Source organism: Camelus dromedarius, chromosome 27, assembly GCF_036321535.1.
Source record: "Camelus dromedarius isolate mCamDro1 chromosome 27, mCamDro1.pat, whole genome shotgun sequence".
In the NCBI taxonomy this organism is placed as follows: domain Eukaryota; kingdom Metazoa; phylum Chordata; class Mammalia; order Artiodactyla; family Camelidae; genus Camelus; species Camelus dromedarius.
The window spans coordinates 16,900,264-16,913,193 of record NC_087462.1 but is presented as its reverse complement, the minus strand read 5'-3'; the positions used below and the strand labels follow the sequence as shown (position 1 = coordinate 16,913,193).

The 12,930-nt window shown below is 44.8% G+C and overlaps 1 protein-coding gene across 4 annotated transcripts in view; it reads right to left on the bottom strand.

Moving 5' to 3' along the window:
- TENM2 (teneurin transmembrane protein 2) overlaps positions 1–12,930 on the bottom strand; it is a 1,175,656-nt gene that overhangs the window by 185,620 nt on the left and 977,106 nt on the right. For all 4 annotated transcript variants that reach the window (XM_064480080.1, XM_031437753.2, XM_064480081.1 and 1 more), the window contains 2 exons: positions 12,117–12,239; positions 590–795 (listed from right to left, as the gene is read on the bottom strand). In XM_064480080.1, coding sequence (XP_064336150.1) covers positions 590–795; positions 12,117–12,239 — 329 coding nt within the window. The remainder of the gene's footprint in view (positions 1–589; positions 796–12,116; positions 12,240–12,930) is intronic.

Here is a 12,930-nt window from a genome sequence, read left to right as displayed (position 1 = left end):
CATCTAATCTCTTTTTTGTCTCTATGGATTTGCCTCTTCCAGACAATATAAGTGGAATCATACAATATGTGGCCTTTTGTATCCAGCTTCTTTCACTTGACAAAATATTTCCAAGATTCATCCATGTTATAGCCTGTCATAATATTTCATTCCCTTTTGTGTTTGAATAATGTTGCACTGTATGTAACATATCCCATTTTGTCTCTCCATTCATCAGCTGATGGACATTTGGGTTGTTTCCACTTTTTGGCTATTGTGAATAATGCTACTATGAACATCTGTGCCTATTTTTAATGAGAAATAATGTTCTCCATCCTCTGTAGGAATATACCTAGCAGTGAAATTGCTGGATCATATTGTAATCCCATGTTTAATTTTTTTGGAGAACTAGTGAACTTCTGTCCACAGTGACCACTCCATTTTGCATTCCCATAAACCATGTGTGAGGGTTCCAATTTTTCCACATCTCTGCCAACACTTGTTACTGTTTGTCCTTTGATTATAGCCATCCTAGTGCGTGTGAAGTGGTAGTTTTTGGGGTTTTTTGGTTTTTTTTTTAAACTCATGGCTCTATGATGCATGCTCATACCTGGGCGTGAGACGGCGGAAGTCCTCTTCTTATGTAGACACCGAAGAGAGCATCCTTCCCGAGGGAGATGTTGAACTTCAAGAACTGGGGCTGGCTGATGTGAATCTGTGACCTCCAAAACACGCCCGGGGGGACCTCCTGGGTCACCCGCCGACCAACTTCTGCTTCGCCGCTGTCTATGCTGCTATTCTTCAAGGACCAGGAAACTGGAAAACAGGAATCGAAATCAAGTCCGTGACATTTATGCATATTAGCTGGCTCTACGCTTCTGTTTGATTAGATGCCAGGATTTAAAAAAATATATGACGATTAAACTCACAGCAAACTTCTCTTTAGGTCAGAGCTTAAAACATTTCAGTTTAAAATAACAAACCTATAAACTCATACCCCAGAGCATCTGAAATATTGGCACAAGGCTGCCTGCAACTTCTGGGATTGCTCTTTCCCGATAAACTATCGTAAGAGCTGGAGTCTGATAAGTACGTGTAAAGCTTCCAACAACCCCACGTATGCCTGGGACATAAAACGATCAGCAGGGGAGGGGAGAGTGATATTAATTTGGCACCAAATTTAATTCTTGCAGCCTTGAATTATTCTTTCCAGCCACAAACAAGTCCAATATACTCTGACATCTTCATAAATTAAAAAAAAAAGAAAAAGAAAAAGCAGCAGTGAACAAAAATCAGTCCAAAGTAAATAAAGTAACTCAACAGAAAAAGCTGACTTGCTCTCAGGCTGACCCAGTACTGGGTGTGACCCCTTCCTTGCCAGAGGGAAGGACTTAGGAACCATGTAGAAACCACACCCCTCTCCCCATGACACTGGTGAACCTCCGCTGCATGACTTGAAATCACTTATACAGAAACCAGTGGTTGCCCACACTCAGCATCCTTCAGAACTTAAAAAATAGGAGCTCCACGTAGTAGCCTTTAATGAGGAAGAGTGTGGAAATGGATATATGTATGTATACACATGACTGGGACATCGGGCTGTATACCAGAAATTGACACCTTGTAACTGACTATACTTCAATTAAAAAAGAAAAAGTTTATGCTACTTAAAAAAAAAAATAGAAGTTCCAGAAATTCCTATTTTAAACAGAGGATTTCTTAATAACAACAAACCAGCCAGTGTCTCCTACACTTCTGAGGGTGGTTTCCTTTACACATACAGAATTAAGGAAAAGCTGGGAATTACACGTAGTTGCCCGAGAAAAACAAGTTAATTGCTCTCTCAGAACCTCATTATCCTCCTCTCTAAAATGGGAATGAAACCTTGCTGGAAGCCAGTTTTACACAGGTCATTTGCGATTCCTTCAGATGGATTCTGAACTTGAAAGAAAACACAAAATCACAATCTCTTATCTTCCTGAGAACTTCTAACCCAGTTGAAACCAAATACAGAAAGAATCGAAGACATGTTGGTTTGGAGGGTCTCCCCACTTTCTCATGGCTCACTCTGGTGGTCTTGTGGATCTGGAAACTTCTTCAGCCTGATGGGCAAAGGATGGGTAGCAAGCTCCCTTCCTGCATAATGGAAGGACGCTTCTGAAAATGTTTATCTGTATTTGGCCACAAAACATCGCCGAAGTATTGGTCAGGAGAGGTCATAAGGTTTCAGAGCTTGCAGGAAAGGTGAGAGAGGCATTCCGACTTAGCCGACCTGGCTCTGTGACTGTCTGGCCACTGCCTCAAGGCAAGACTCACCAATGACCTCAGTGCCAGTTTTCCCAATCATAAAGTGGAGAGGCAACATTCTTGGATCCCTAAAGGTTTTCCGTATCTAAAGTATAAAAGAAAACCACAGAGTGACTTGGGGGTATAAAGTTATTTTTTCCCCTTTATTTAGCTCAATAGTGGATCAAATATAAAGTAAACAGGGGCTTAAAACAGAGTAGGAGACACCTGGGTTTGGACCTTAAGAAGAAACGGTTGACTTCCAGGATAGGTAGCAGGCTCCTCAGGGAAATTTGGAAGCTTCCTTCACAGAACATTGTTAAGAAGAAAAGAAAACTCCTGTGTGGTTCAGCTCTTCAGAGGGGGACAATGGTTTGCTCCCCAAACATTTTTTTTTAAATGGAGGTACTGGGGACTGAACCCAGGACCTTGTGCATGCTAAGCAGGCACTCTACCACTGAGCTATACTCCGCCACACCCCCCACCAAACATTTTTATGTGGCCTGGTGGACGTGAAGTATTTTCCTGAGGGGAGGAATACGGCATGGCACCTGAGAGCACAGACTCTGGGCTGGGACTGTCTGAGCTCAGATCCCAGCTTTGACGCACGCTAAGTGCACCCATATTCTCTGTGCTTCCGTTCCCTCACCTGTGTAACTGGGACACTGTTGTTATTTATTTCACTGGGTTGTTACGGGAATTTAATGAGTTAACCCACGCAAAGCTCTTAGAGTAGTTTTTGACACAAAATAAGCACCGAATAAAAATTAGCTATCAGGGTAATTCTCGGTGAGGCTCTAAGCCTAAATCGAGTGTTGTTCATCTTGCTGAAATGATGGCATGTCCAGGGGGAACCACTTGTTATCACCAGTTGATGATTATAAATTAAAAACTAATTTGCACTTAAAAATGCTGCTTTCGACAGGCTCTCCCTCCCCCCAAGTTAAAGATTTTTGGGGGAAGGGATATAATAAAAAAGGGATGTAGTTGGAAAAAAAAAACCTGGGGAAGAATAGTTTAGGAGCCTCTGACTGAGACCTAAAGTAACCCCAACCATCAGACGTGTGACAAGTGCATTAAGAATAAAAGCGAATTTTAACGAAATTATTCATCTTTAAACTTAATAAGATAAGCTTTCCTACGCGTCTGCTGGGCTTTCAGGGGTTGCTGGGTTAATGACAGGATATGAACGAGAAACAGGAAATCAGCACCCACGAGCCTGCTAATCTGCTGTCGAAACCTACGCAGGTTTCGGTAACGTGGAGCCAGACGAGGACGCCAGAGATGGGGAAGGGGGCCGACTTCCAGAGAGTGGCTGCTCGGGAGACATGCAGCCAACGAGCCTCAGGGATGTGGTTCTTAGCATAGTAGGGTCCCCCTCCTTTCAGTGGATGCCACCATCAGGACACTGATGAGCAGTATGTTGGCAGCCCAAGCTGCCTTCTCAGAGCCACACTTGCCCCTACGGTTTCAGATGCTCCGCTCTTTCCTGTCCCATCTGCTCAAGGAGGCAGTGCACCTGGGTGCTGACGTACAGGTTTTGCAGCCAGACGGAACTGGGTTCAAATCCTGGCTCTGGTTCTATCTTGCTGTGTGACCTCCAGCAATTTGCTAAACCTCTCTGGACCTTCATTCTCTTTTTGTTCAAGTGGGAATGATAAGAGTAACTATCTCACAGGGCAGGAGTAACAAATGGAAGTACACAAAGAAGGGCTTAGCACAGTGCCGAGCACATAATAATTGCAAAATAAATGCTAGTGACGCTGAATTAAATAAAAAGAGTGAAAAACTATGATGGACAGCATCTGGCTTTCTTTAAAGAGTAAAGAATTTTTGAAAGGACAGTGTGTGTATACATGATATGTATGTGTATATATATGTGCCTACACGTGTACATATATGTATTTGTCCATCTAGCTATCTATCTAGAGAGAGAGGAGAGTCGAATTCTTCTGGAATAGACTAAACTACGGGGACAAGCTTAAAACTGGGAGTCAGGATCTATTTCCGTTACCGATTTTGGCGGGGGGGGGGGGACTTCCAGAAGCCAGTTTGGTTATTTTACTGATTGGCTTTTACTTTCTTAATAAACCTGCTCCACTTAGTAACACTGAAATTAAGGTCCGGTCAATGGTACCTTCACACTAAACCTTTTTTTCCCTTTATGTCCCGCCTCCCACTAGATAAACAGGCTCTTTCTCTGAGTCTCCACGGCACTTAGGCTGAGCCGTCCCGCAGCACTGTTGCTGGGGATTGTGTTGCCCTGCTTGCCTTCCCGGGTCTCTCCTGTCAGACACTGCACTCCCTGAGGTCAGGCAGGGCCGCAGATCCACCTCTGGGTTCTCTGTGGCTTGTGCCTGACAACCATGGGTAATCTATAGATGCCTGGTGAACTGAATGAAGCTTTACCTGCCCTTCCGAGGGGGTATTTTTAACACAACCCCTTTGACTACCGGCTGAAATGGCCTTAAGGAAGATTTACTTTGGAAAGTTGCACGTAAACTGACTTAAAAAAAAAAAATTCTCTTCTGAAAAGCTCTCTGGGCAAATATACTATCGAAAGAAAACGTCCTTACGAATCCTTTTGAAAAATCATGAGTCAACTCTTAATTTATCTTCTGTATAAAATCTTATAAGCAAACACACGAGCCAGGGGAGCTGGAGTCTAGTGGAGAGGTCCTTGGAGCAACAACCAAAAGGTAAGGGTCTTAATCCTGATGGTTTATGAAGCTGAACTTTTTGTGGAAGGAATCGGGGTGTCAATGAACTGTTCTGGTGAACTCTCATCCTTGTGAGTAAGTAGCTGGCTAATTCTAGGCAGGTCGGCTCTCCAGGTCTTTTTGTCCTTATCTACGTAAGAGTGGTTTGGACCCAAAGATGCCTTAAGGGGCACTTCACTCTAGTCTACTGTGGTCAACAGAGCGAGCCAGGAGGGTTATCTCCGGGTACGTGCTACAAAGCGTATATGTGTGTGACGTCCACAGCGGGAGGGGTTATTAGAAAGTGAAGGTGACGTTGCTTTGAGCAAACTAGTGACTGCTTTCAAACTAAACCTTCCAGATGTGCAACTGAGTTATGCTTTTGCCAAGAGGGGGTTTTCACTTTTCCCTCATATTAAAAAAATATATATATATATATACAATTTTCACTTTGAAATAATTTCAGATTTACAGAAAAATTTCAAAAAATGGTACAAAGTTTCCTACGTGTCCTTCACCCAGATTCCGTAAATGTATACACACTTGTGTGTTCTAATTTTTTCCCTAAAACATTGAGAGTTAAGCTATAGACAGGTTGCTCCTTTACCTCTAAATATTTCCACGTGGTTTTCCTTAAACAAAGCCGTTCTTTTACAGAACCACAGTACAGTTATCAAAAACAGAAAATTAACATTGCTACTATGCTGTTAACTGTCTTATGGCTCTTCCTCAAATGTGCCGATTGTTACACTAACATTTTATAGCCAAGGGATCAAGAAGAGAGGAATTTAACACCATTCGGTAACCACTCTGCGAGAATCTGGCCACTGTGCTTGGGTTATAGGTAATGACTGAGCATGGCTGTCCTGACCAGCAGGATAGAGTCCAGCGTCCATCTCCCAGAGCTGGGGCTCCCACGTCTAACTTCTCTCCCTATCTATGAGCTGCCCAGTGAAAGGTGGAGATGATGATGGTTTTGCCCTAAGAAGCAGATGCTTAAGACACAGTGGTTCTGGCTGGTTCATTTCCAGCCTGAGATGAGATTTCGGGGATTTCAGAGGTAGCACTCTAATGATCAATTTTACAGGACGGTTCACCTCTATAACTCCACGGAAGATTGATCATGGAAATGTGAAGCGCTTGCCTATTTCAGAAACATGCACCTAAAATTCCAACCAGTTAAATAAGACTGATGTCGAGCAAAACGACAGCCTTCCACAGCCCCATTAGAAGCTAATCATTTCAGAAAATGTTGCCATAATTCATTTACCGAAACAGCGAGACTACTCCCCAAACAAGTGATAAAGAGAATGGACTCAGTCATACCGGGGAAATGAAGCCTCGTATTAATACTTCCCAAACTTAAACTGAACTCTGGAGGCACCTTGGCATAAATCTGCCTTGCAGATTATTCTGCCTCACATAGTTTTATCTATTGCAAATAAAGTTGAATTCAGAAGATTGCTTCAGTCATTACACCTCGTTTCCATTTATTTGGGAATCAGGACAACCATCTGCGGGTTCTGTTTAACCAAGAGATAGGCGAAAAGACTCTCTGAAGGAAATCGGATTCACTAGAGCTCGGCTGAGACACCAGCAGCCTGCTGTTGGCTGCCTACTCTAGGGGAAAAGACGTCCATCCCGCGCGTCCACGGCGCCTGTGACGGTATTCACAACATCACGCAGCAACGGTGATTTCTATAAAATCCTCCAGCACTCAGGACTACCCGTGGCCTTTACATCTTTTGAAACCTCGATTTGTCACCTTAGATAAAAATGGCCAACTCTCTGCCACTCAGAGTGTTAACAGATATTTGTACATCTGACTGTCCAGGTGAACGTACGTCTCCATCAGCATGCAGTTCAGCTGATCAGCATTATTTATAGCAGCTGAAGTTTACTCAGTGGTCACTGCTTACCATGTAATCTCCTGATTCCTTTATCATTTTTTATTTTTCCTGCTTTTCGGATGAAAGGACCGAAACAGTGACTTGCCTTACGGCTACACAGCTCTTAAGGGGTGGAGCTGGGAACAAAAGCCATGTCTGACGGATTCTGAAACCCACACGTGTAACCAATATGCTACTGCATTTCGGACTCTGGGCTAAGTACAAGAGATGCAAAGAGACGTATATCCACGCGAATCACAGGGACCAACTTCTGGGTGTGAGGGTCTCTCTGAGAGAGAAGCATGCTGATGCCAGCCAGGGTGAATGCAGCAGGTAGTAAATTATGACCTCATTATTAATACCACCTCAAGCCATGGTGATGCCAGGTACAACAGAAAGTATGCCACTTGGAGCGGGGTGTGGGTGGCAATCAGGAGCTGAAATCCACCAGTGTGATGCACTGAAGTGGTACCCATCTGTAACAATGGCAGAATAGCATGGCTTCGAAAATGAGGGGAGTGGTCGCTCTGGTACGTAGGCTGGTGGGGTACTTGCCAGCAGACGTGCAGTATTGTAATGTTTGGCTCTAACATAATGACCCCTTGTCCTTCTGGGAACTTCACCGACTTTGAAAAAGCCCCATGCAGGGAAGTGATCATTTTGAAACCCTGGGCTGTGTTCACTGAGAGGCTGACGAGAGCCAGAGGAAGAATTACCAACCTCCCTGCTAATCTGGCTCCTAGTACCGTACATTAAGCCAACTAGTAAAATCATTATGAAGTTTTTGCTGAAAGGGCAAGTGTAGAAAAACATGTTTCTAAACAGAATAACAGTCTCTGCCATTTTTTTCCAACTTGCATACCATCTGGAAATCCTGATTTTTTTTTTTTTTCAAAGGGTAGGAAAGAAATGTGCTCCAGGCACAAATAAATGTTTACAGCTGAGTTATAAACCGAGAATGGTGGGGCTTAAAACAGACAGGCTGGCAGTGATGGAACTCAAGCTGCAGTGAGACAAATAATGCTGCGAGGAGCAGGCCAGCTCGTTTCTGCACATTGGTCCTTTTGGATGGGAAGTCCTGTATCCCCTGACCTCATCACACACATGTTGGAGGAGAAGTCTTCACTGGGGTTTTACTTAATTCTTTGAAGGTAAAGGACAAAGAGGAAGGGGCAGAGTTATCTGGCTTGACATTCTAAAGGCAGCCTTCGAGTTTGGAAAATATAGCATCTCATCAGAAGTGGCAGCCCGTGGAGGCTCGTTAAATGGACCGACTGAGAGATGTTAGGATGATGCCCGTGACGACTACGAATATTCATGGATCTCTTATTAAGTGCCCGATACCACACACTGTGTTCTGTAAGCACCGTCTCATTCATGCTGGACAGGAAGCTCATGAAGGAGGGGGTACCATTTTGCAGATGACCAATCAGAGGCCGAGGGAGGACAAATGACCTACTGACATTCACACAGCTGCCAAGTGACGGAGCTGGCGTTTGTGTCCAGCCACTCTGTTACAGAGGATCTGTCAATGCAAAGTTACCAAGAATATATTATACCCAACTCTTGGTCAAGAAGGAAAAACTGGTATTACGAGTCTAGTATTTCTCCCTAGTCGCCAATCATCTGTAGTTACAGGCAAGTCCAAGAAAAGTAGCAACGGGTTTGCACACGATCAAGAGCTGTCAGCCAACTTTTTCCGTAAAGGGCCAGACAGTAAATACTTTAGGCTTTGTGGGCCGTGTACCCACTCAGCTCTGCTGCTGTAGAGCAAAAGCGCCCCGGACAATGAATGAACGTGGCTGTGCTCCAATAAAACTTTATTTGCAAAGACAGGCAACTGGCCTGATTTAGTCCAGAAGATGTCGTTAGCTGACCCCAGATGTAGAGGTCACCTTGAATGTAAAATGAGTGATACGTTTTGAGAATGATCCACGAAATTCTACTTGGGATTTCACTCTTAGGACCAGTGCACAAATTGGCTAGAGATGATGTGCCCTTTAAAAGTTCTTGTATCCACTGACTCTAGGTCTAGCCAATCAAACCGGATTCCCTTATGTTATCTGACCAGGTCAGAACATTGTATTGAATCTTCGTTCTCAAGGCTGCTCTAATCCCAGATCTATAGAAAATGTGCTCCGTGCTCTTGTAATGAAGATGTATGAGTTCATTCCTTTTAACATAGAAACACACTGGAGATGGTGAGTGATCCTGGCGGTCTGCGGGCTCCCCTTCCTGGATGGGAAACCCGACAACCAAATCCACCACGTTAAGGTTTAATTGAAAGAGAGGATGGAGGGGAAGAAAAAAATCATGAACAACAACAAATGGAAAAGGGAAGACAAAGGCCAAAGAACATATATTCTCCCAACTAATTAATCAAGTGCTTTGTTCCCACTAACATCAGAGCGTGTAGGCTGCCCTGTCTATTGGACTCCTTTCCAAATCTGAGCAACGTAAACACTCCTAAAGACCAGGTAATGAAATCTCTATCGATGTGCCATCTTAGATGGGACTCACATGCCCATGTTTTGCTTACATTTTAATTTGCTTCTGCTGGATATTCACCCAGTAATTGCTTAATAAGATTAACCTCCCTGGCAACGTGTGGTGTATCTTGATTAAAACATTATCGGAGTGAAGGATTATCGCATAGTACGGGAAAATGGAGGGGGTATTATTTAATTAACTTATTGCCAATATATCTTGATTGTCTCTTTGAAACACTGGAAAAGTAGTCGATTGGAATTGATTCGGGTTATCTAAATGTATAGAATGGGGGAGTGGGGAGGAGGTAGGTCACCGGGTAAAGAAATTCAAACCTAAGGTCATTTTCTTTAAAAAGAGTCATGTAGGTGCGCAGAAAACCAAAACCTTTCTAGTTGTTCTTAAAACTGAACTTCACAACTTCAGAAGAGATCTGGTGTCTTCAGTTAGAGTATCACTTTGGTGTTCAGAAAGATGCTCTGAGTTTTATTTCAACTTTAAGCAACTGTAAATTCTCACACTTTTTTCTAGTGACGAAATTCACTGGGCAATGATTTGGCAACCATTTTTCTGTCTCATCGCTCACTTGGAAAATATTCTATTGTGCGTGATGTTCTAGGACTTAACACAACATTTTCAAAAGCGTGTTGCATCTGAGGGGAAAAAATTCTGCTCTTTCCAAAGACAGCCTGGAGTCTGTTTCTTTGTGAATTTTGAGATGACATTCTCTTAGTTAGGACTTCTGTCCTGCTGGTGTGGGATGCTGAAGTTGGGGTGGGGGTCGGAAATGAAGCTTAATCACAAACAAAAGGAGTGGCTGACCTTAGTTTATGGAAGGTAATGCTTATCGGTGATTCCCTTTTGTGAAGAATGCTATTTAAAAAGTCTTTGTACATAGCCTTAGTGTGTACATACACATAAAATAAACCCCTGTGCACAGAAGATTCATCTTCACTTCCAAATGTGTATTCTGCATTTTTTCTCAATGGACGGGCTGCTGATTTGCAGAATAAAGGACCTTTGTGGACCGAACATAGGGGAGACCGCTAAAAGTGCTTCTCAAAGGGCAACGCTGTGGACATTCGGGACAGGATAATCCTTTGCTGTAGGAGGCTCCCCTGTGCCTTGCAGGATGTTTAACTACATCTCAGCTTCTCCCTGCTCGAAGCCAGTTGCATCCTCTTCTAATTGTGACAATCCAAAAAGTCTCCCGACATTGCTGGATGTCCCCTAGGGGACAAAACCAGCCCAGCTGAGAGCCCCCCGGAGTGAGGGAAACTCAAGTGACATTGACGGGGAGTGTCAAGCCCTAGAGGCGAGCAGACTGCAAATCTGAGACCCACAAATTTGGCTCCTGGCTCTTTGGTCAGTTAGGGCAGAATATACTTTTCATCTTCAGGTCTAGTTTCAGTCACTGGATAATGGAAAGCATATAATTTCATCCTCAGATAAAACCTTTTCATGCTTACTTAAAGGTAATTTAGCGTCATGATGAGGACAGATGAGTAGAGCAATCCTTAAGGACTGGATCAAAAGACGAAAAAGTCACACTTGAAGCATGAGGACAGCTCTGGAGAGAATAATTTAAGCGACGTTAGCATGTCAGGGATGAGTAATCTGTACCTCTACAGGAAGATGATCCTGGAATCTTCTCTGCGGAAAATGCCTGATCCAGGGAACCCCCACCAGCTCCCCCAAAGATGCGCTGGGCACAGAAACCGAGTTCAAATTTGTAGCCGCCTACTTGTCTGATTTCAGGTAAGTTTCAGAAATGTCCTGGGCTGCAGTTTCTCCGAGATAATTTTTCTCCCTTTAGAGTTATTGAAGTTACATAAGGTCAACCAACCCTGGCACACAATAGATGCCCGGTAAGTGTTTCCTTTCCCATTGTTGAAATATACCTGTGGGCTATTTTAAGACACTAAGAAACGTGGGGGTGAACTGCCCAGTGTGCTAAGAGGCAGAAAAATTCTGTGTTTGGAGAAACCCTTGCATATGATCTCTCCGTCTGTCATTCCCATCCTGAACCAAGCCTCCGGGCTGCACGCCGGCCAGCCTAGCGGTGCCACTGGCTGCTGCTGACTTTGAACTGCCCCACGTCCTCACCTCCTCACGGTTCTGTTTTCTCTACTTCTCCTTGGCATCTTGTTAGCACCTATTTTTCACCCCCCTGCAAAAATAGTTGCCTGATTGTTTCAGTAAGCGTTTCTCTGGCCCCCATGACTGTTCCAAGAAGAGAAGCTTTGTTCCCGAGTTGCCCCAGCTCCTTTCTCTGTTCCCCCAAAGCGGCACGGCCCAGGGTCTTTCTCTTTGATGCCAGGCGGGCCAGGCGGTGCTTCCTCCCCGGGGAGGCTGCGTCTCTCCGCTCGGGAGCGGGCTCGCGCCTAGTGGCACGCGCCTCCTGCTGCTCTCAGCTTTCTCCATCAGGCAGGACCTTTTCCAGCTGCTGCTGTTCCTGCTGCTTCTGCCCAGGCCTTGAGATGCTTTCAAGCAGCTCCAGACCGTGCCAGTCACTGCAGATAGCAGAGGTATGCACACTGTTCCAGGCGGGCGCCGTGCCAGCTCCGAGTGGCTCCAGCCAAACCCAGTTCACAGACAGGGACAGCAGACAGCTTTTAACGGGGACACCTAGGAAAGGAGGTGCTTTTCCGCCCTCTTTTTCTTCTTCTTTTTTTTTTTTTTGCATACCTTCCCAGATTTACCAGAACCAGCTGGCGGGAGCACTGAATTTTCTTTCCTGTGACCTTAAGAGGGGAAGCAGCAGCTGTAACCTCACCTTTGCCTCCAGATGGCATTGTCGCCACATCATCGTTTCCTGGTAAGCCGGTCCTTATCCCATTGTTAAAGGTGTGTCCATCTGCCGGCTGGAGTTGCCAATTGAGTCCGAGCAGATGCATTGCTGCGGGAGAGAGAAAGTAATGAAAATGTGAATAGGTAATTCAGCAATGCAAATGTCAGGGGGAGGGCGAGGTGCCTTTTCCAAGTGACTACCTTTTAAGGAAGCTGCAGTTCAAAAACCAGCTTGCCCTAGGTCTCAGGGATGAGCTAAATACAGAAAGCAAGTTGCGGGGGGGGGGGGGGGTGGGTTAGGTCTCCTCTCCCAGTGTGGCTTTCACAGCCTCCTGGGGACAGGATCCGAGGCGGCCGGCAGAGGAGGGAGGAGGAAACACAGCCCAGACCTTCCAAATGGTGCCACCAAAAAGGGGAAAATGCCCCTTTGGAGCTACTGTTTATAGACTGGCTTATAGACAGGGGGCATCGGCAAGGATGATTTTCCCGAAACTACTCAAAATGTGAATCTGTTTCAATTCGAGGCTACCCAAATGGGACCAGCCTGCTGGTCTGGTTCAGACAAGAATATTACCTGCACAGAAATGCCAGTGCAGCCCCAGTGTCTGCAGGTGCACTAACCCAGGATAAAGCCCACCTCTCTATTTCAGACTTTAAAAATATTTTTCTATTCAAGCAAACACCTTTCAGCCCATGGTGGGAAAAGCTCGGGGGTGGCGGTGGGATGGAATCCTTTTCTGGAAATAATACGATTATGAGTCCTTCTCTCTCCATCTCCCCCTCCCTCCGGCCCGCACCTG